The 22,678-nt window shown below is 43.0% G+C and overlaps 3 protein-coding genes across 5 annotated transcripts; 2 read left to right on the top strand and 1 right to left on the bottom strand.

Moving 5' to 3' along the window:
- Window positions 1-318: 318 nt before the first annotated feature.
- On the bottom strand, window positions 319-6,918 carry six5 (SIX homeobox 5). 2 transcript variants are annotated; one of them, XM_019887649.1, is made up of 3 exons: window positions 6,215-6,918; window positions 2,118-3,490; window positions 319-1,051 (listed from the first exon to the last, which is right to left on the bottom strand). In XM_019887649.1, exons 1-3 carry the CDS (start codon window positions 6,892-6,894, stop codon window positions 372-374), a joined length of 2,733 nt encoding a protein of 910 aa, XP_019743208.1. In that variant the 5' UTR covers window positions 6,895-6,918; the 3' UTR covers window positions 319-371. The 2 variants fall into 2 exon arrangements, with proteins under 2 accessions (XP_019743208.1, XP_019743207.1); XM_019887648.1 differs by having other exon boundaries at window positions 2,067-3,490.
- A 32-nt stretch (window positions 6,919-6,950) lies between these two features.
- On the top strand, window positions 6,951-10,953 carry tbcb (tubulin folding cofactor B). 2 transcript variants are annotated; one of them, XM_019887653.1, is made up of 7 exons: window positions 6,951-7,030; window positions 8,154-8,298; window positions 8,410-8,553; window positions 9,157-9,253; window positions 9,378-9,569; window positions 10,216-10,288; window positions 10,379-10,953. In XM_019887653.1, the coding sequence occupies exons 2-7, from the start codon at window positions 8,179-8,181 to the stop codon at window positions 10,491-10,493; spliced, it is 741 nt and encodes a 246-aa protein (XP_019743212.1). In that variant the 5' UTR covers window positions 6,951-7,030; window positions 8,154-8,178; the 3' UTR covers window positions 10,494-10,953. The 2 variants fall into 2 exon arrangements, with proteins under 2 accessions (XP_019743212.1, XP_019743211.1); XM_019887652.1 differs by lacking the exon at window positions 6,951-7,030 and adding an exon at window positions 7,067-7,850.
- Window positions 10,954-11,648: 695 nt separating this feature from the next.
- clptm1 (CLPTM1 regulator of GABA type A receptor forward trafficking) lies at window positions 11,649-21,781 on the top strand. The gene is made up of 14 exons (XM_019887650.1): window positions 11,649-11,763; window positions 14,240-14,367; window positions 15,129-15,252; window positions 15,408-15,566; window positions 16,035-16,152; window positions 16,238-16,323; window positions 17,373-17,493; window positions 17,588-17,832; window positions 18,264-18,357; window positions 18,449-18,639; window positions 18,724-18,819; window positions 18,926-19,061; window positions 19,995-20,162; window positions 20,686-21,781. The coding sequence occupies exons 1-14, from the start codon at window positions 11,713-11,715 to the stop codon at window positions 20,856-20,858; spliced, it is 1,890 nt and encodes a 629-aa protein (XP_019743209.1). The 5' UTR covers window positions 11,649-11,712; the 3' UTR covers window positions 20,859-21,781.
- The last annotated feature ends 897 nt before the right edge of the window (window positions 21,782-22,678 follow it).

Genomic DNA, 22,678 nt, shown 5'->3' on the forward strand with positions numbered 1-22,678 from the left:
TGATCTTTGGACTTTGGTGTGGCTGGTGTAGGATGGCTTCTAGCAGACTGGAGAGTGTGAATGCGTGACTTTAAGAGCCCGGTCAATGACCGGCGATCAATCCGGGGTGTAGTTTGCCTTTCACCCAAAGTCACCTGGGAAAGACTCCAGATTTCACAAGGCTCGGAAGGATTAACCAGTATAAAACGGATGAATGGATGTCCCGTGTTGTCCATTAAAGCTGCAGAAAATACATCTTTTCAGTGTCAGCTGAGGCTGCGATGGTTGTACAATCGTGAACAACTCAAGCAAATAAACTAACAGGCACTATTTCATAGATTTTTTTGGGACGGTGTGGCAGTTTTTTTTTCAGATGTGTTAGGTAAACAAGTCTACAAACCCAGATCATCATCCACGGGAACCGACTGAAGCTGAGTCAGAATCTTGGTGTCCCCGTCGATTTCTTCGGGATGCCCTAGTGAGGATCTGGTGTCCTGTTCCGGAGACGTGCTCCCCAGAAGCAGCGCCTCCCCACCCGGTAGACCCAAGAGACCTGGATCTACAGGTAAGTCCCCCTTCCCTCGTCCATCAAACAGAGTTAAACCGGCCGAGGTGGAAAGAGGTAGGGGGCTCCAGGTCGGATGGGACAACTGCATGTTGGGTGTCAGACCCCCTCCATACATGGGACTGAGGGTGAGCATGCTCTCCGGGGAAAGAGCGTTTGGCGTGGTAGGGGCGACTGACGGATCTGGCGTGGTCGAGGAGGAAATGGCGGACGTCTGGGTGGTTGCACTTCCAGTTTCCGCGGAGTAATACGGAGCAGGTGGATTGAGGAAGTTCAGTGGAGGGGCTGCGAGGATGTTGGTGGGCTGATCTGGGGTTGTCGAAAGCTGGGAGGTTACCGGGACATTTGAAGGTGTGGGACTCAGACTCACACCATTTGCGGGAAGGGGGGACGGGTCAGGAACTGGTTTCAGAGGCAAACTGGTAAGTTGAAAGCCCGCCGGAATGGTCAGAATCAGCTTCCCTTGCTGGACACTCAAGTAGGGGCTTCCACCAAGAAGAAGGTTACCTACCACAGACGAACATCATAGATGGTTAGCAATATTAAGATTGTCATCATTACTTGGAGAAATTGTGTGAATACTGAGTCACCAATGAACTAAGTGATCACCCAAATAAATTTCAGGATGAACCTAAACTGTACCATCGTAAAATCTTGATTCAACGGACCCGGAACCAAAAGGCGCCTGGTTTCAAGGGATAGAAAATAGTGTCCAGTGCACTCAAAATGCTGTTTTGTACAAAAGGTACAATTCCAAATCTGTTAGTTCCAGAATTGGCCGTAAATGGCACTGTGGCGGCATCAACAGACAAAGACTGGTCACGCATTTCCCGCTTGCGCTGCTCTCTAGTTATATAAAAACAGACTTTACAGTAGACTAGAGCAGACTAAAAAGCGGATCAATGTAGCAGCCATGTCAACAGGGGCCACTTTAGCATCAAAAAAATTTATGTACAAACGTGGCTGCCATGTTAGCAGGAGAGTGCAACCGGTAATAGAAAGCGTGGATGTTAGCTTAGCATCCACCATAGTCACATAGTGCAGGGAACAAGTCATATAAATCTATTTGTATATCTATGGATGTGTTTACTGGAGTGAGTTGTGCACACATCTCTCGAACATGCTATTTTTGGTACAGTACTTATAGTAGGTTTTGTTTTGTATCGCCCTTTTGTATTTAATCATAACAGAGGTGAAAAAAGCAAATGTTAACATTGTGTCTCATGAACACTACCATATGCAGGCCATTCATTTTTGTGCCTTCACCTTGAGCTGCAGAAGGTATCTGAATGATCCCAGAATTGCAAGTCATATAGACCTATTTATATATCTATGGATGTGTTTACTGGAGTAAGTTGTGCACACATCTCTCGAACATGCTATTTTTGGTATAGTACTTTTTGTAGGTTTTGTTTTGTAGAGCCCTTTTGTATTTAATCATAACAGAGGTGAAAAAAGCAAATGTTAACATTGTGTCTCATGAACACTACCATATGCAGGCCATTCATTTTTGTGCCTTCACCTTGAGCTGCAGAAGGTATCTGAATGATCCCAGAATTGAGCAGATGCATACCGGGGATCACATTGGTTGTTGGGCCCAGACTCTGAATGGGTCTTAGTTGGTTTATCCTGAGAGGACTTTGATTGATCCCGCCTGGCGCTGAAGCCAGGAGTTGCAGAGGCACTCCAGCTGAGGTCACGGACAGAGAGGGACTGGCAGGAACCACCTGGGGGAATGAGATGGCGGACGATGTCTGGATGGACGAGACCGGCACCAGCTGGGGCACGGATAGAGGGACTAACTTTGCTGGTACGGTGGATTTCACTTGAGGTACTGGAACCACTTGTGTTGGGGAGGAGATAGAAATGACCTGTGGCGTCTGGAGTTTCACGGTTGAGGAGTTGACGGCCTGGGTCCCGAGTTGGCGTGTCACTTGTTGTGGGAGAGGAGTACTGGGTACCTGTGAGATGGACACGATTGTTGTGGAACCATCAGCCAATGGTGTAGAAGCATCCCGCTGCCTGCTCATTGTCGGAAGGCCTTGGAAATTGATTGTAGGTGACGTGAGAGGGGAAACGGGGACTAGCTGAGGACCTTGGGACACCTGTGCCACAGGGGGTTGTTGAACCAACTGGGATACTGGTATGCCCTGGATGGAAGGCACCACCTGGGGCAAGGAGAAGACCTGAGGCGTGGACTTACTGGAGTTGACCAGTGAGCTAGAAGGGTTTATCTGAGGGACCGAAGAGGCAAGAACGACGTATTCTCCTTGCTGACTCGGGAGGGACAAGGCAGTTGAAGGGAGGGCCTCCTGGCACGAGGGGGGTTGTGTAAGAACTAGCGACGGAAGGCTGGTTGGCGGCGAGGGAGACAAAGACAAAGAGGAACAATCTGGCTGGCTGCTTTCTTGTTTTATAATGTCTTCTGGCACGGCGATGAAATCCATTGCACTGCTACTTTGGCTCTTCGATTGCACGGGAAGAGTGATGACTGACGTTGGGTTGGAGACCGTCGAGTTGTTTGTGCTCAGGACAACGGCTGGAAGACTGTTTGGCTTTGTGACTATTGGCAAAACCTGCTGATCTGCCAAGGAAACTGCTTGCTGCGGAACCTCTGGTTTGGATAGAACCTGAGCACCGTTCAGTATCAAAGGGGAGCTGGCCACCTGACTCAGGGTGACTTTCTGTCCATCCCCCATGCTCAGCCCGTTGATGATGACACCAGCGCCGGTACCGGGGATGAGGGAATTACCGTTGAACATTAACGGTTGGGAAGCTGTCAGGAAGCCGGCAGAGCCATTGACAATGAGCTGACCTGCCGCGGCACAGTTGACCGCTGAGAGCGAGATGACAGAGGCCTTGGAGGCGGCGGGCTCGTCCGCTTTGTCTGGGGTTTCGTCCATGGTACTCGCCTCATCCTCACTGCTGTGGTTACCATCAGATTCACTGAAACACCAAAGGAATAAACAATGTATTTTTAGCGAGATAGGCGTAAGAAGTCGGGGTGATAATCATGAAGGCTGGATTCACACTACGGGGATCGAAAAAACCCGCTCGGAATGGGATATCTTCAGATCGGAATCAGGCCTCTTCCAAATATAGATAAAAATGATTTCTGTGCCACTGCAAGTGCAGTGTGCATAGACACAACTCAGAGATACCCAATCGATGCATGCCTGACATTACTGAGTGGCGACTAAAATCATGGTTAGCAAACATGCTAACCACCATGACAACAGTGTGGCCCCTACACCCTCTAATAGTGTCCAATCCAAGCGCTTGAACATAAATTTAGCCTGTCGTATACAAACACATATTGGAAACACCTTCTGGTGTGCCAATCACAATAATACAATCAATACTGAAAGGTGGATTTTGCGATTCAGCGCTTGTTATTGGCTCCCATTAAATTGTGTACCCAATGTAGTTTCTTATAAGCCAGTTTGGATCTTTCTAGGCTGCTGGTTTTGGGAAAGTACACATCTTCCAGACCACCACAGAACCTTCAATTGATAAGATAAGGTTGCTCTTATCTGTTCACACCCCACCTCTTTGGTGTGGTGTCATGCATTGTGGTTTCTTCTGACAGACCTTGGCATACTGTTAGTAAACAATAGGCGCACTGCGGTGCTTCTGGGTGGTGAAAAGTGACCGACTACCACTGAACTGAAAATGACATGCTCGACATTATTTATTTATGTATTTATTTATTTTAGAAATTCATATTAAAGTGTGGGCATGTTACGAAAAACAATTTGAACCAGGAAATCATTTTTGATTTAAAAGAATGCATCAAATCTAATGAGGGCTGTCACATTGAATATTTTGTAGAATGTTATTATATTGAATAAATGGATAAAATTATACTTTGCATTAAAATGGATTACAGTGATCCTTCGCTTATCGCGGTGAATGGGGACCAGAACCCCCTGTGAAAGAGGAAAATCCGCAAAGTAGGTACGTATATATCTACCAGACCTCCACAAAAAGCTCCATATGATAAGATAAGGTCATTCGTACCTGTTAACACTGCAATGGTGGGAAGTAACAAAGTACTTCAATCCTGTACTTCAGTAGACTTTTCATGTATTTGTACTTGAGCATATTATGACGACTTTTTACTTTTACACCGTGCATGCGAAAACAGACATTTGTACTTTCAACTCCTTTGTCAAAATAGGGAAACAGAAAACAAACCAGAGTGGTAAGTACACTTCAGAGTCTGTACTTTTTCCATTTTTACTTAAGTAAAGTCATTTGAATCTGTACTTCTGGTTCACAGATTTATGAGTTCCTTATGTAGCATCCAGACCCCTCGGGTCATCTGCGCCAGATCTATTGTGGTTTCCCAGAACCAGAACTACAAAAAATGAAGCGGAATTCAATTACTATGCTGCTCACCTGTGGAACAAACTTCTTGAATGAAACCTGAGTTCCGCTCCAACTGCCACTTCATTCAAATTAGGACTGAAAACATTTGTTTTACTGCAGCGTTCTCATGCACTACCATTTAAATAATCTCTTTGCGATTATGAATGCACAATATTCTTTGTTTTTCAAATTCTCTTTTACTGTCACAAATTTATTTAGTCTCCTGTTTTAATTCCTTTTGTATTTTAAATGTTCTTGTATTTTTTTTTACTATTACTATTTCCTTGACTTACTGTAGTTCTTTGCCTGATTTGAGCGATAAACAACCTTGCCTTGCCCTTGTATTTTTAATAGCATCTTTTTTTAAACAAGTATATTTCTATTTAAGTTGCATGCTTGTACTATTAACATTTGTGTGTGTGTGTGTGTGTGTGTGTGTGTGTGTGTGTGTGTGTGTGTGTGTGTGTGTGCGCGTGTAATGCTATTTCTTCCCAGTGTGTACTTTTTTACTTTTACATAAAGGTGTTAAATCAGTAATTGTACTTTTAGCAGTCTTTTACAAAGTCACATGACCAAACCCAGAAAACAGGTGAGGCATAATTGTTACCTGAGCCCTGAGCAACTGTGATGTCATTTTCAGTCAACAGCAAGTGGCAGTACAAGGCAAAATGGCAGCCACCTGAGATGGATTTGAAACAGGTTTTGCTGCTTCAGTAATACTTCACAAAGACAATATTAATCAGAATGCCATGTATAAAAAAAATATTATTGTGAAGAACATTTTTCATAGACTTTCTCTTTAAGAATGTGTTTGTTTTTAAATATTTAATCAGGTATATTTTTAACTGAATTTTTGTGTGGCAGACATTTTTTAAGTATCGTATTTTCCTGTACTGAAGCGCTGTGTTGATGTTCTAATGTTAAGAGTGGCTTACAATATTTAAATTATGTGCACTTTGGCCGACTGCATTTCAATGTTGGCCAGGGTTTAATTTGGAGTGCAAAGTATTTTTTTCACCGGTGCGTAGTGTAAAAGGTTTTCTCTCAAAACGTCCCTTTGCTATTGTCATGTAAAAACGTGTGTGCCAGACAGAGCAGATTGTGTTTTGCAGGAGACTTGAACCATGACGCTTCTCACATTTCATAACAAAGCAACACGCTCTGCTGTCACCTCCTCTAACGTGCGTTTATTGACTTGACGGACTGGCTCTGTTTATATACAGGAACAAACGGAGGTCAACAAAAGGAAGGTCGAACTCGAACTTAACAATATGGATTCGTGTGCGTGTGTGTTCTTGCCTTTTGCAGTGCGTCCCAGGCGGGGTTCTGTCCCTCTGCCGCCGGTTCTTGAACCAGTTGCTGACCTGCGTGAGGGACAGCCCGGTGACTTTGGCCAGGTTCTTCTTCTCGTCCGGCGTGGGGTACCTGTTGCTCTTGTAGCACTCCTTCAGGGCGTTGCGCGACTTCTCCTTGAAGCAGTACACCGTCTCCTCGCCGTCCCAGATGGTTTTGGGTAGCGGGAACTTCTTCCTGAGCCGGTACTTGTCTACGGCGCCCAGGCTGCGGCCGCGCGACCTCTCCGCCTCCTTGTAGCGGGCTCTCAGGTAGAGGTCCTGCAGGAATACGTGGTTGGACGGCTGGAAGTCGTGGCTCTCTAGCAAAGCGTAGAGTTCCTTGAAATGTTCTCTGTGGAACGCCACCAGAGCCTGGGCCTTGAGCAGGGTCTCGTTGCCACGTAGCAGCTCGGACGAAGGATGGATGGTGGAGAGGAATCTCCACAGGCGATCCACATTGCCCGCCTGCAGGAGGGCCTCGCACAGACACGAGACTTGCTCCGTAGAAAAACTCACGGCGGAGAGCTGGAAAGTTTGAAGCAGGCGTTCGGCTACTTGCTCCGCATCTTTCTCGTCCTCCGCGGCGGTGGGCTCCTCGGCGCTATTGTCGGATTGTTCTGTCGACTCCATAGACAAGGAAGCCATTTTTTTGCTTGAACTTTTTTTCCCCCTTCCTCCTCTCCTCCGCCTCCTCGCTCCCCTTTCTCTCCTGCACCATTGGAGCCGAGCGCGACAACCAGGCGAGGACGCGCCCCTTTTCGCCCCTCAACAAGCTCAACAAGTTAGGAAATAAGACTGTAAATCATTGATCCATCAGCTCTGGTGTTATTTTATTCGCTAAAGACGCATTTATAAAATAGCGCACGCCTGTTCCTGTTTTCTGTTTTCCCCTAAATATATTCGCCGTCGGTTTCGCGTGTTATTTTGCCATGTTATCCAGTGTTGATTCCAAAAGTGATTTTATCTTAGTCTTTATTGAAACTTGTTTTGCTTCAGGTTCCTCTATGTATGTTTAGTTATACCACAAAAATGCCACTTTATGTCATCTATTTGATTGTTTTGCTTCAAGTTCCTCTATGTATGTTTAGTTATGCCACAAAAAATGCCACTTTGTGTCATCTATTTGATGTGATATTAACATCTGTCTTTTGTGTGTTGTAAAGCTCGTTCACGATATACGCATGTTATTCTTGTAGAACTGTTTAATCGGTCGAAACTAAGAAACTATTTTTACGTTTGGTTTGTGTTTACTCGTACAGTATTGTCGAGCGCCCTCTATGACATTTACGGTAATTACAATTCTCTACTCTGATTGGTTATCAATATGTCAACTACATGGGAGTGGGCGGTTTCACGTTCCACTTCCGCCAGATTTCAAACGCCATTTGTCGAACTGTTCGTGCTTACATATGATTGGTTATTTAAAGTATAGGGGCGGGAACATAACGACGGAAACCGGAATGTCATTTCGAGCAAGTACCACCAAATACCAACAGGAGCTGACACATCGCTACGGAAAACATATCAACGTGACGCATAGATTCTTCAGTTTTGATATACTGTGCTACTAAACTTCGGTTTCACTCAAAAGAAACATCTTTGTAAGTAGCTATTATTAAAATTAAACCATTAGTACCTCTTCAGTGTTTCTTTGTTGCCGATGTTAGCCACCCAAGCTGCTAACGCTTCATGTGTTTTTCTTTAAAGGTGGTTCCCTCGTAAATCTAAACTATGTCTTTCTTTTTACTTCATTGCGTGAAACGGAGACTACCAATGGTTATCAAAGTTCAGTGGTACTTTCTACTCTGTATACATTGTTTGATTTGCTATGAAGTCTTGCACAGTATTAGTTTGCCGATGTGTCTACATTTCCTAATTTTCACTCATTCTATGTTCTCAACCAGCATCCTTGGCCAAGCAGTCAAAAAGATGGATGGTTCAATAAGTGTTATTACCAATCCTTCTGTTAACGTGCGCCTTACGACCACCATATCCTCCTTTGAGGTGAAGCGAAGGTTTGATAGAGGGCTCTCCATTGCAGAACTGAAGGTAAGCCTATATCTATTAAGGTGCGTTACATTATCAGTCACCTAACAACATCCTCAACTGTCTCTAGAGATACTAGTATTAAATATTCTTTTTTTTTCATTTATTTAAAAGGGAAAACTGGAGATGGTTGTGGGTGCTCCTGCCTCCAGCATGGATCTGGAGTTGTTCAGCACATCAGACAAGCTGTTGCAGAAGCTGGATGACGACAATGCTTTGCTGGGCTCTTATCCTGTGGATGATGACTGCAGAATACATGTACGGGGGCAGGGCTTTGGTTTCAGTGGTGAGATGGAGAAACAGAGTAGAGGGACAGAGGACGAACAGAGAGAGAAAACAGGATAGAGGGTTTGAGCAACTGAACAACTCAAGGCAAAAACAACCCTCCTGGGCTGCTGGGCAACATTTAGACAAGTTAAAGCAGCTTCGGTGTAACATCCTGTGAAAAGGCAGGACTTCGCAGTAAAAGCAATACAGTATAATCACAGTTTTTCACCACTTTCTTTGCACACGTTACGTTTACACACTTTCACTAATCTCCTATGTAGCAGTAGCACTCAAGCTATTTTCTGCACGTTTAATGATTGTGACTGTTCTATAAGCCACCATGTAGCCCAATAACCCATGGGGAAACTGTTATTACATGAATGTTTTTATTTTGAAGGTCTGACTTTTTGAAAGGTTGTTTTACGCAGATGATACTTATTATAATAAGCATAATTTTCATTTTCCTCTGACTCAGGTTTTCATTCATCATCGCATAGAACTGCATTAGCTTCCAACGTGTAGCTCAGTGTGCTTTCCATTTAGACTCGATGGCACAAAAAACGTATTTTTTCTGTATCTCATTTTCCTCATCAGGTTATCGATCGAAGTGGGGGCCAGTTGGGAGAGTTTACTGACGTCACCAAAGTGGAGAAGTTTGTTCTGTCAGATGATGCTTATGAAAAGAGATCAGGCAAGTGAACTTTCTTTTTAAAAACAGATATCATACCAAGATAGCCTGTTTCACAAAAAGATCACCATCGGAGCCGGAACAGTTTATCGAGACTTTATCCGCCCTGGCTGTCTCTCCACTTCAGGCACAGCGAGATCCTTCATGAAGAAGCAGTGCCTAGGCCGTTACAATGAGGAGGAGATGGCCAAGAAGAAAGCTGAGAGCATTGCGAGGGAGCAGGAGCAGCAAGCAGCCGCTGAAGCCATTTCCGTGGGCAGCCGATGCCAAGTCCAAGTCCCTGGGCAGCCCACAAAACTTGGCACGGTCATGTATGTTGGTAAGATTGGATACACACGTAAAGACACTCGAACTGTTTTTGTCACGATGTTGCCCCTTCTCGACCAAGGATGTCAAACACCTGACCGCTGTTTTATAAGATTATCCTTCTGTCTGAGATGTATTATGAGTGGATTCTCCCAATAATAGAATCTGAAATGGGTCACAGCCGACAATCTTAAATATGAAATGTGTTCAATATTAATAGCCAAAAATCATGTGGGGGGCAATGTTGTTATTGTAAATAAAGACTAACTAGTTTACTAAAATTATGGGCCATGGCCTTACTGCGTGGAGTTTGCATGTTCTGTCCGTCCCTGCATGGGTTTTCTCCGGGTATTCTGGTTTCCTCTTCTGTTTTTTTGCGAACCACGGTCTCTCGTGGCCAAAACTATTTTAAAACAAGTATTCCTTAGTTCAGTATCCACACATCATTTTAGTATACATTTTTATAAACATATATTTATTTTTAAAAAGTCAGCGAGAGAGAAGCCCGACCCAACCCGAAGCAATGATTGACATTTTAGGCCCGAATTTCTCGGGCTTAAGATCTTACCTCTACTGGGGCAGTCTAACACCTACTGGTAATGAAGAAAAAAAAAGATTGGCGCATATTGTGAATTTTGTTTTGCTTGTGGTGTTTCCAGGCACAACAGATTTCAAGCCAGGCCATTGGGTGGGCGTCAAGTATGACGAGCCATTGGGGAAGAACGACGGCAGGTTAGAGTGCCATTCTGCACACATTTAATGTGCCTACTTTGTAGTTTTTTTGTACTCTGACTATTTTCTATTTTTCCTCTTTCGTCACAGTTGCGAAGGGAAGCGCTACTTTGAGTGCGAGCAGAACTATGGGGCGTTCGTAAAGCCGCTGAATGTGACTGTGGGAGACTTCCCAGAGGAGGATTATGGTTTAGATGAGATGTAGGACGGCGAGGTGACAGTTGATATGATGCAAAAACATTGTTGATAATCTGTTTACTTTGCTTTTTCAAGAAGGCATGAACCACAATCTGGTGTTTGACTTGACTTTTTTTTTTCAAGATCGAAGTTACTCATATTCTTGCCAATGCAGCAGAAATAACAGGCTTATACTGTATGTTCCTGGTTATGCAGGATATGGTTCCGCATGGGATTCTTTCTGTGTGCTTCTGATGTACCTGTTAAATCACATAATTTAAAAAAAAACAACCTTTCTTGTCCTTCGCTTCATGCCATTGTGTATGAAATATGTACTCTCGGCATACTGTTTGTGCAATAGTGCGTATGTATGTGTATTTGTGTGTAAAGCAATTCAGCATACATCGATTCTCCGTGTAGATACATTCTGTATTTCTCTTATTTTTATATTAATAAATTCCTGTCATTGAAAATGTTTGCACTTTCAACATGTTGTGGGTTTATTTGAACTTCTGCAATGGAAATCTTAAATTTATCTGAATAATTAATAGGCTAGAATTAGTGCCCGCCAGGCCATTATCTTGCCGTCATTTGGGTTCACTTCTCTATGATACCCTTGGCAAACATTGATTGATTTCAGTTAAGACCGTGAGGTCACATATTGTCACTTGAGCTAGGCAAAGTCGCCCCCATTTGGATGGGCCACCAAGACAGTACAAGAGCAGAAAGCCATTTTGAACAGATTCAGGCCTTCCGCATTTTGAGTAAGGCTCCATTGTTGTGCCTCGATATTTCTGGCATCAAACCGTTTAACTGAGAATGCGCAGTCTTCTGGTAGTTATTATTAGAATAACAAGGCATCAAGGATAAAAAGAGTAGGGCAAAGACTTATCAGAATTTGTCAGTTGTTAAAGGGTTTTATAACTCAGCGACAGAAACGGTCAAATTAAAGAGTGTTTGAAAATAGGTTACTACAGCTATAAATCTCTGAAGTCTTAATTTGTTTGAAAGAAGAGTACTACAGTCGTTTCAGAAACTGACTAATCCCGTTACTCGGCGAAACAGTCTTGTACGAACAAATTGTTCAAAGAAAATCACAAGACGTCACAACATACGTAACAAAGGCGCAGGCTTACGCTGTCCTTTTTCTCCTTTGGCCGCGCCCACCCCGTGCAGGTGACGTTCCTCTCGCGAGATTTCCCCGCGAGGGAGCCGTGTGCTTGTGTGCGTGACAGAGACAAGGAAAGATGGCGACCCAGGACAGTCAAGCGACTATAGCGGCCGCCAGCAATGGCGAGGTAAACTCAGCGATTCCCACCTTGACATTCGCGTTTCGTTTTTTCATTTCGGTGACAGGAGGTCTGTATTTCCCTTGCGGTGACAAGTGTCATGCTGCTGCCGTTTAAAGCGGCCGAGTGACGTTTATCAGTGCCGGTTGCTTTCGAAATGCGTCTCCCTCCTTTCCCCCGTTTTCCCCTCCTCTTTCCTCCGGTGCTCTGACTGACAAATTCACGCCGTTGGCGTGCAATACGATCGGTGTCAATGGACACATCCCTCATGGGAGGACCACTTGCTCATGGCTAACTAGCTCACCAGTGTCAGTTAGCTACCACAAGGCCTCGGAATAGAGAACCACACAGACTCGGGACGATCTGCACACGTCACCTTCGTCAGAGGCATCATTCACTTGTTACAAATGAGCCACTGAGAACAAGAGTGGGCTAACTCAATTTTTGTCATTTTGCAGGAGAGTGGTTTAAAGTTATGCCTGCAATAAAAATCTGGGGCATATATTTTGTGGGTAATTATTAACATTCTGGATATGTGTTTTTACAGAACTTGTGGTTGTCCTCAGATTTTGGTGTTTTGAAAAACAGTTTTTGGACTTTTGTATTGTAATTGTATGCACATTTTATTGTAAACCGATGGACTGTCGTCATCATCACTTTCATAGGTTGGATGCCAGTCAGAATCATCCAGGTTGTGTAAAGGAAAATAACCACCTCGGATTAGATTTAAAAAAAAACTGTAGTGAGTGCAGTAGTGGTCCAAGTCCAAACATACACTCAAATTTGGGCCAAAGGATTTGGAAGAATTCTGGAATAGTGTTTATCCCCACCCCAATATTGTGATTGTGATTTAATTGGTGCACTTTAAATGATTAAAATGGACAATTTTCAGTGGCTTTGGCAAACTAGGCTGATGTCCACTTTTAGAAACAAAAAGCTTCTGGCTAGTTATGACTAGTGTTGCTTTTTCTTGATGACCGTTGCAGCTCATCAAAACAAAAAAAAAAAAAAAGACCCAGCCTGGAGGAAAAACTTGTCTGGTCTAGTCTGCCCTCACATTAAGGCTTGGATTCTGCCCAGTGATACAGTATCGTGAATTGCGCTAATTGGAGTCAATTATTACTATTATTTTCATTCTTAGGTATGTTAATTTGATAATTCAACTTAGATATAATAGTATTTTTACTGAATCGGTTTGCAGTCTTTACTAGTAGTTTGTTAGGAAATGGTTAGTGTGTCATCTCATCTTTGTTGTAAACAATTAAACCCACATTTCCCCTGCTTATAAATGTCACTATCATACTAAATTAAAAAAGTGCTTTTCTCAAGTGCATTAACCATTACAAGAGCGTAATTTCTCAACTCGTCGTTAATTGTTAATCCTCGCGCACCTTTATGGAAATGGGTTATTTATTGTCTAGATTGGACTCCCACAGATGCCTGTGTGCATATGAGTGTGTGTACGTGGTGTTCTGAAGCCTATTGGTGAAATGTCACACGTCCATGTCTCGTGTATAAGCGATGTCATGGCATCAAATGTGAAAACCAAAATCCATTTGCGCCACTTCAGGGCCATAAAATCTTATGGATGATGAATCGGTGACTTATCTTCAGACTTAAAACCTTCACTCACTCGAATAATTTACCGACTCAACCTAACTGCCATGTCGCATCTCCACTTGGCTTTTGTCTCCCATGTGTTGAAAACAAAGAGGAAGATTAAACTTTGAGATAGCAAATGGATCCCATGACATCACATGTGGTCTTGTCTATTGTGTCACTTGAATAGAAATGTGGCCTTGTTTGTGGTGGTGGACAATTCAGTTTTTGTCTTCCTTTACAGTGCGGGAGGGTGAAATGCAATTAAATTAATTATTTGACCCAAATATGTGTGTGTCATATGATTAGGAGGTGGCTACTCATGTTGTCCTTGAGGCTAACTAGTACCTTTTCTTACACCTTCCTCCTCCCCATGCGTAACTGCTCACCCCTCCGGTCTCTCCAATAAAAGACAATTCCATACGAATCTCAGTATATTTTCCGCTGAAACGATTTGAATTGATTCGATTCCATGCGCTCGCGTCTTACGAACCGATTTTTGGATTCAGTGTCGTTTGTCAGACCCTTTCATTGTTTCATGTTGAAGTGATACGGTAAACTTCAACTAGGAGTGGCAAGATTATCTATTGAAACAAGCACATTTTGGCTTTTATTTTGAAGAATTGTTCGCTGTGTGTCAAACTTTACACAGCCCATCTTTAAAAAAACTGGTGCCAAAAATGATGCGAATGGACTCTTTTTGATGGTAAAGTAAGGTATTGCAGTAGTTTTTTGGTAGCGCTTCACTGTGCGTGTAAGTTCGTAACAACACAGCAAACGCCATTTTATAACACTTCATTGAGCATGTGTGTGTGTGTGTGTGTGTGTGTGTGTGTGTGTGTGTGTGTGTGTGTGTGTGTGTGTGTGTGTCCCCTCTGTGATGCAGGTTAGCAGTAATGGAAGTGCTGCGACAACAGATGGACAGACAGTGCAGACGACCGACAATCCACAGAACCCCCAACAGCAACAACAAGCGCCAAATGCCTGGCAGGTCATTAAAGGAGTGCTCTTTAGGTACAGACATACAATATATATTTTTAAGATAATTTTAAGTACAACAGTTATGGTCTTATTGAAAGGAGAGAGATTAACACACAATTTCTTCGGAGGCCATATTTCGCTGTGTATGCGCATTGTTAGAGTTTGAAGTGCCACAAAAGCAAAAAAAAAAAAAAAAAATGTCACGCCCGAGTCACTACTCTGCCTGGCATGTTTCTTTCGCAAAAAGCTTGTTTTCTCCACTATTTGCTTTTAAATGGGAGAATTGGTTGCATTTTGATTCCTCCCCCTCAAAAAAAAAAAAGAAAAAGAAAAAGCTAAACAATTGTGTTAAACCTTTAGATGCTCACTGACCTAAAGTCTCGCGAGATTTGTCAAACTAATTCTTTGTCGTATTTCAGTGTGCATATTTTGAATAACAAACAATGTGTCCCACCATTTCATATTTTTGTTGCCATGTCACTGTTTTGACTGCTGTTTTTAAAAGAATGGTCACAGTGAAAAGCAGTTAATCAGATAAGTGGGAGGCTTGTTTTACAACTCCGTGGTATACGCATGTCATTCGCCGTTGAAATGAAATGTCCCGAAAGCTTCTTGCTTGTAAACCCCTCCCACACCTATACAAAATCAAAATTTATTTAATATGAGCATTTATCGGTGAATTATTTTCTCTTGTGTTTCTCCAAGGTTTTATTTATGTTGAGAATTGCACTGCAGTCAAATGCCATTGTTTTCCCCACCACGGCTCCAAACACTATTAAATTATATTTCTCTAGGATTTTTATCATCTGGGCCATCAGTAGCTGGTTCCGTCGAGGCCCCTCCACTCCAGACCCCAACACGCCGGCCGGGGCACCCAGAGTACCCAGCAGGAACCTCTTCACCAAGGACACACTCATGGTATGATTATTACAATGTCTTTAGAAACATTCTCATCTAATTAGAAATTGAAACATTTAATTTTATATGCCCTTGTCATTTGTATTTGAACACCAAATTGTCAAAACAGTCCCCCTATGCCTCTAAACACCCTTATTTTTTCATTACGCCTGCAGGATATGTATGTGTACATCTCCCAGGAGGAGGTATTCACGGACTTCAACAACACAGATTCTCTCTTCTGGTTCCACCGGGACCTAGTCTACGGAGACTGGTCCACGGGGGAGAATGGGGATGGCTGCTATGAGCACTATAAGGAGATGGATATCCCTGAGGTGAAGACGACTGGATGCAGCGGTCGCAAAAAGATTTACGCAAAGCACTTTGGATTGATTTATATCCTGTGGTCTGCAACAACACAAACAATAATCGATAATCAACATCATGCACCTAGGATGTACGCGGTCATGAGCCTATGTTATGCAAACGACTGCATGCAGTAGTTAAGTTACTTAACACAAACCGTATGCAAATTAGGCTCATCGGGAGCAAAAGAAAGCATAGTAGCCTAAATAATGTGCTCGCAAAAACTAACCTGACAGCATGAGCAAATAAATGTTAGCAGTTGAAACAAACAGAAGTCACTAAAGTCACCTTTTGGCATTCATACACATTTATGGATGTTAAGGAATCCAGGCAATTTGTATTGGCACAGTAGACTACTTGGAGTATTTGTAGCTGTATCAGCGGATGGTTAAATGTAAGCGCTATTTGATGAACTGTGCGTCTCTGTTGACTTGTAGGCGGTGCAGCAGAACGGCTCCCTCTATATACACATCTACTTCACGAAAAGTGGGCTGCACCCAGACCCAAAGCGCAAAGGGCAGTATCGTAGACTGGCAACTGTTCATGCATCTCAAAGTAAGCCTGTGATGTCATCAGATTTGAAACAGTGCAATTTCTGTGGTTGCGGTGTTGCGTTAACTGGACCGTTTTGGCTTGTCAGTGCTGAACAAATTCAAGCGTAGGAAGTTCCTGAAGACCAAGAATCTACTTACAGGAGAGACAGAAGCAGATCCAGAGATGATCAAGGTGGGTCAGCGATTTACGACAGTGTTGGCGTCACAGCAGCAGCATCCTAACCCGAGTTTGTTCACAAGTCGGAAAAACGACCAATCATGCCTCAGTTTGAGAGCGTCACATGAGCTGTGATTGGTTGCGCCCCGCCCCCTGAGCGCATGTGATGACATTTTCACCTGACAGCAAGTGGGAAAAAATGGCTAAATACTTAACATCCATCCATCCATTTTCTGATCCGTTTTATCCTCACAAGGGTCGCGGGGCATGCCGGAGCCTATCCCAGCTGTCTTCGGGCAGTAGGCGGGGGACCCCCCAAACCGGTTGCCAGCCAGTCGCAGGGCACACACAGACGAACAACCATCCGTGCTCACACTCACAATCACACCGAGGGACAATTTAGAGCATTCAATCAGCCTGCCATGCATGTTTTTGGAATGTGGGAGGAAACTAGAGTACCCGGAGAAAACCCACACAGGCACAGGGAGAACATGCAAACTCCACACAGGAAGGCTGGAGCCGGGATCGAACCCTCGACCTATGCACTGTGAGGCAGAAGCGCTAACCACTGGTTCAACTGGGCCGTCTTGATCAATCATTATCTTTGTTTTTTTTTTTTTTTACCGCACTGCACACCATTTTAGCTTTTCAGGTTAAATCCTTTCGTAAGGAGTGGCTTGAACAAGATATCAAGCGCAGTAAATGTCAGCTGTTACATATTCAGTTATATTTCATACAAAAAAATAACTGGTACATGCAAACAAATAACTACACAGAAGTGATAATTTCCTCAAGGCTCAAATAATACAATATAAAGACACTTGATAGAAAATAATGATTTAAACTTCTATCATGAACATATGCCACTTCTCCCGACCCAAAAAGGCTTAATGTAGGAGCCTGCCGATTGTGCAAGCTGTTGTCAACAGGCGTAGACGTGATCGAGCCCGCTGTTTTTAGAAGAGGGTTTTGCGCTTTCGGTCGCTGTGGTCTTCACCATTGAAAATGTTCGAGCAGGTTTGCGCATTCTTGACATCGATGCATTTGTTTTCATCTTCTCTCAGCGGGCAGAGAGCCACGGTCCGGTGGAAATCATCTCTCACTGGCACCCCAACCTCACCATCAACATGGTGGATGACCACACAGCCTGGGTGAAAGGATCTGTCCCACCTCCGCTAGACCAACGTAAATTTCTCCTCTGCGATTTATTGTGAAATGTTTGAGGTGTATTGTTGATTACAGATGTATCGTGACATTCCTCTCCCCCTTCTTCCACCAGATGTGAAGTTTGATGCGGTTAGCGGTGACTACTACCCAATAGTGTACTTCAATGACTACTGGAACCTCCAGAAGGACTACTATCCCATCAATGATACCCTGACCACCCTGCCGCTACGCCTCAACTACTGCCCGCTGTCCTTGTGGCGCTGGCAACTCTACGCTGCCCAGAACGCTCGCTCGCTGTGGAACTTTCTGCCCGAGGACACCTACGAGCAGTCTGATGAGGATAAGGACTCTGTCAAGGTAGGGTCGACGAAATACTGCGGAACCTTAAATGTCCTCGGATTCTGGTCAACCTCATGTTGTTGTCAGATTGAAACATGTTTGCTATTTGACAACCGAAATGACTGCTTCAAGCTGCCAACATTATAGAAACATGAACTGAACGTTCTTTTAGTTGGGTCATTTGAACTCGTCATGTGTACATTAACTCATTCAGTACCAGCCAATTCTGGACCAAGTCTGCAAAGACGTTTAAAAACGTCTTTAGGAGTGAATGAGTTTTAAGTGTTTTCTGTGATTTTTTTTTGCTTAGTTTCCATAGTGTATGATCCTGATGGACCAATTTCCTGGTGCCATTATAATATAACACAACTGGACTGTAAGGTGGTCTGAAGCAGCCTAAACTCCAAGAACTCTTAAGGTTTAAGTTTTAAAAAAAATCTTTTTTAAAGGTGGCCTTACTGGAAACCAACCCGTACCTCCTGGGGCTCACTATCGCGGTCTCCATTGTGCATAGCATCTTCGAGTTTCTGGCCTTTAAGAATGGTAAATTCACAACAACAACGCTCACCATCTGTGTACTTTGACACGTCCTCATTGGACCTCACGGTTTTTCATCCACGCGTTCCTTCCCAAGACATCCAGTTCTGGAACAGCAGACAGTCTTTGGAAGGCCTCTCTGTGCGCTCCATTATCTTCGGCGTGTTCCAGTCTTTGGTGGTGCTGCTCTACATTCTCGACAACGAGACCAACTTTGTGGTGCAGGTCAGCGTCTTCATCAGCCTTCTTATCGACCTCTGGAAAATCACCAAGGTCATGGATGTCAAAGTAAGTCAAAACCACGCGGAAGTTGTTTTTTATTTTAAGAATGTTGATGTTCTCTATATCAAAACTTGTTTTGTCTTTCTATAGTTGGACAAAGAGAATAAAATTGCAGGAATCCTCCCAAGACTTGTGTTCAAAGACAAGTCCACATATGTGCAGTCTTCTACCAAAATCTATGACGACGTAAGTCAAGACCATTGCCGAATTAATTGAGACAATGTTTTTTTTTTTGTAATGTAATGATGCCGTGTGGTTGTTTGTGACCTGATCCCACTGCTTCTGTCCACAGATGGCCTTCAAGTACTTGTCGTGGCTGCTCTACCCCCTGTTTGGCTGCTATGCCGTTTACAGTTTATTGTATGTCGAGCACAAAGGCTGGTACTCATGGGTACTAAGCATGCTCTATGGCTTCTTGCTAACCTTTGGTGAGTAAGGTAACAATGCGTTTCAATGCTTTGCTATTTTTTTTAGCCACGGCTATTTATGAAATTTTGAAAATAGTTAAGTATTATTGTAGAACACGAATATTTATTGTATCTACTGTTTGGTACAGGCTTTTTCGAATGTCAGCAAAACTCGTGGCTGACAGTCGACTACTTATGAAAAGTAGTTGCGTAACCCCGCACATTGCGTCTTTCAGCTAAGTTGCTGGGTGTGCAGGGGGGCCTTAGGACCGTCACACGCACACTAATCGATGTGGCAGAACTCCCCTCAACACTTGGGCAGCGTGCGGCGGTCTGCCACAAGATTTCACGAGCGGCTGAGTCTTGGCCAGTGGTTTTGAGGCGATTCAAGATTTGAATTGCAGTTCCAATAATGTGGCGACGTGGAAAAAAAGGGGCCAATGAAAATGCACTTTTGCAGCTTTCTCACAAGCAAAAAACAAAACAAAACACATTTTCCGCGTTATAAGTGAACAAGACACATTTTTCCACCCCACCCTCCATTTTTTTAAATATACAACATATTGTACAAGGAGCCTCCGAATGTGATATGAGCTTGCGCAGTCCTTAATGCTAAATATCCCATTGTGCGGGTGTGAGTTGTCAGTTGTCATTTTTGCAACGGTTTCGTCCTAGTCGGATATGGAAGCATCGTGCTATATGCAGCGAGGCAAAGCAGCTTCCTTATTTATTTAATTTGAATTATGACCCTTACATGGCCAGATTCTTTTCCGTCTTAAGGGATTCATTTGGACCATTAATTGTTGCATGTCCAATTCCGTTGTTTCCGCGAATGGGGTGACTCCAAATAGCAGTCACACGTCTGCAGCAAACTGATGTGAAGTGTTTTATGTGCCTCACTCGCCCTTCCTCTTCCTGTCTCTCTCCCCCTCCCCTTCTCTCCCTTCATTTCAGGCTTCATCACAATGACGCCGCAGTTATTTATCAACTATAAAATGAAGTCAGTGGCCCACCTCCCATGGAGGATGCTCACATACAAAGCGCTGAATACGTTCATTGATGACTTGTTTGCATTTGTCATCAAGATGCCCATGATGTACAGGATAGGATGCCTCAGAGACGGTACATCTACTTTTAAATCATCATGAACTCAAAAGACCCTCTTTTTTTGGTACCGGTGGGCATACTGTCACTTTATTGTATTATGTCTCATGAATGCATGGCAATACCCACTAAAACTGCCTCTGTACACCATCCACTTTCTGTTCGTATTTTCACTACGACTGATACCGAGTTGTGTCATGGTAGACTTCTTTACTACAAATATGGCATCTGTAAGCCTACAGTTTATGGCTTTATTTTATACAGAGAGACATTTGAACACTGACCAGAAGATGAGGTTAGATTGGAAAGAAAAGAAAAATGATTTGGAGTCCGCTAATAAGAAGAGAGCACGTCGTGCTTGTGGGGGAAAAAGAAAGTTGCTGAGGAGTCAGAGTGGATTTATTGCATGCATGACAAGAACAGGACGGTGTTCAAAAACATAAATTATAAAATATAAAAAGATGCCCGTTGCACTCAATTACATCAATGTCACTGGCCACGACATGTGAAAATTTTGTAACGTGCGTGTCTTCTTTTGCAGATGTTGTCTTTTTCGTCTACCTGTACCAGCGCTGGATTTATCGAGTGGACCCCAACAGGGTCAACGAGTACGGCACCAGCGGAGTGGACCACCAGCAGGATAACACAGCAGTAGCCGATGCCCCCGTGGCAGCCATCACAGAAAAACCAGACAGGGAGAAAAAGAATGAATAAGCCAGATGATGACACCCTGCCCCGTGTTTGGTCTCCCTGGCCCCTGGCGCCAGGGCAAAGAGGACTTGTGGAAATTAGGCAGATGGGGTTGGCTGTCACGGACATCGCTAAAAAAAAAAAAGAAAAAAAATGCAGTTCAACTGTTCCCTCCGATTCCTGTATGAATTGACAGAGAATCACCTTCATTGTAGACTTGGTAATTTTTAATTTTTCTTCCCCGCCCTCTCGTTTTTCAGTCCAAGTGAAGTAAAACAAAACGTGATGTACTGTATTCTGTTTGATTTGGGGAGGGTACAGTATCTTGGAAATGAGACGGACAGAGTTTGCGTTTAGACTTTTTTTGTATACATGGAAGAAAGAAGCCAAGTGAAATATTTCTTCTTTGTGTATATCCCATGTGAAGCTTTTATTTTCATTCCATGTGAGAATCAAGTTGTTGTTGGAGGAAAACTGGAAAATCTCCTCTGGAAAATGCCAACAGGATCTGAGCGACAAGACCGTGACTACAACCTTTAATTTTAAACAAATTGTTCATTGTCCAAACTGGATCAAAACAAGCAGCCTTGTTGGTATTAATATAAATATTGATATTGTCAATAAGTTTTGATTTTCCATGACTGACTCGTTCTTTTGGATGTCTCCAACGTGTGCAGAATTTCAGCTTGTTAATTAGTGCCAATGTTCAAAGTGTCTGGGAATATCTAATTAACAAATCTAATACCAATAACCCTGCCATGCACCCACAACACCCGGCTGGGTGTTTCATGTTAACACTCCAAAAGAAATTCACATGCACGCACAATTGCTGTCCCTTGTTTTCATTGTGAGGGCTGTGCATCTTGCGTAAAAGGTTCCATGTTGCTACATTATTGAATTTTGAGCGTTCATGTTTATAGTAAAACTTCTGTGATTGAAAATGTCTACATTAAGACCTTTATTTTCTCAACTCACAGAGCAACAAGAATATTTTGTTGACAGTTGGTATTCGAGTACAAAAATGTTTTGAGTGCTCAATTTGTAATTTTTATTTAATCTTATGTGCACATTTTGTCTCAAGGGTCCCTGGTAGTTCATTTTATGTCCTTTTTTTGTCGGCTTACTCCCAGTTTCCCTGACTTTAAAGGTCTTGTAAAGGGTGTAAAACAATGGATGAATATTTGTATCAATAGGTGGCCTTTCTCTCTTATCTTTCTAATTTACTGCTTAACATTGCCGGAGTATATTTTTCTTGAGAAAACAACTTTTACTTGACTTTAATATCCACACTCTCAGTTAACTATGGCTGTTTCTGACCTTCTTTTACACCAATAGTCAATCTGCATGATTCAGTTGTTACACTGTAGTAGTAATCCAACCAGCTCTTCCTGTAAACGGGATAGTTAATTTAATTGGACTCGGTTGTACATAAAGCCTTCCTTTCACTTTCAATTTCCTCTAAAAGTGCTGCTACCACTAAATCAACCTGCAGATGTCGCTCCCTAATCATAGTGTGGGAATATTTGTTATAGTATAACATTTCACTTAAAACTCCCTGAGTTTAATTTGTGTGCGCGCATGTGTGTGTGTATGTAATCCATGTCACACAATACAGAAACGTGATTTTTTTTGTCGGTATAACTTTGTCTTCCGTGTAACGTTTTAGAATATAGTAATACTTGTGTATCAACATATATACTACGATGTTCCATAAATCCATGTTAGGCATCACGAGGAAAAGAAGAAAAGTGCGCTCCAACCGCAGGTAAAGCCTCCTATTTTTCTAAACATTCCTTGGTTTCAGTCACACTTGGAGTGCATCACTGAAACCAACAAATATATGA

This window comes from Hippocampus comes, unplaced genomic scaffold (genome assembly GCF_001891065.2).
Source record: "Hippocampus comes isolate QL1 unplaced genomic scaffold, H_comes_QL1_v1.1 scaffold6, whole genome shotgun sequence".
Classification (NCBI taxonomy): Eukaryota; Metazoa; Chordata; class Actinopteri; order Syngnathiformes; family Syngnathidae; genus Hippocampus; species Hippocampus comes.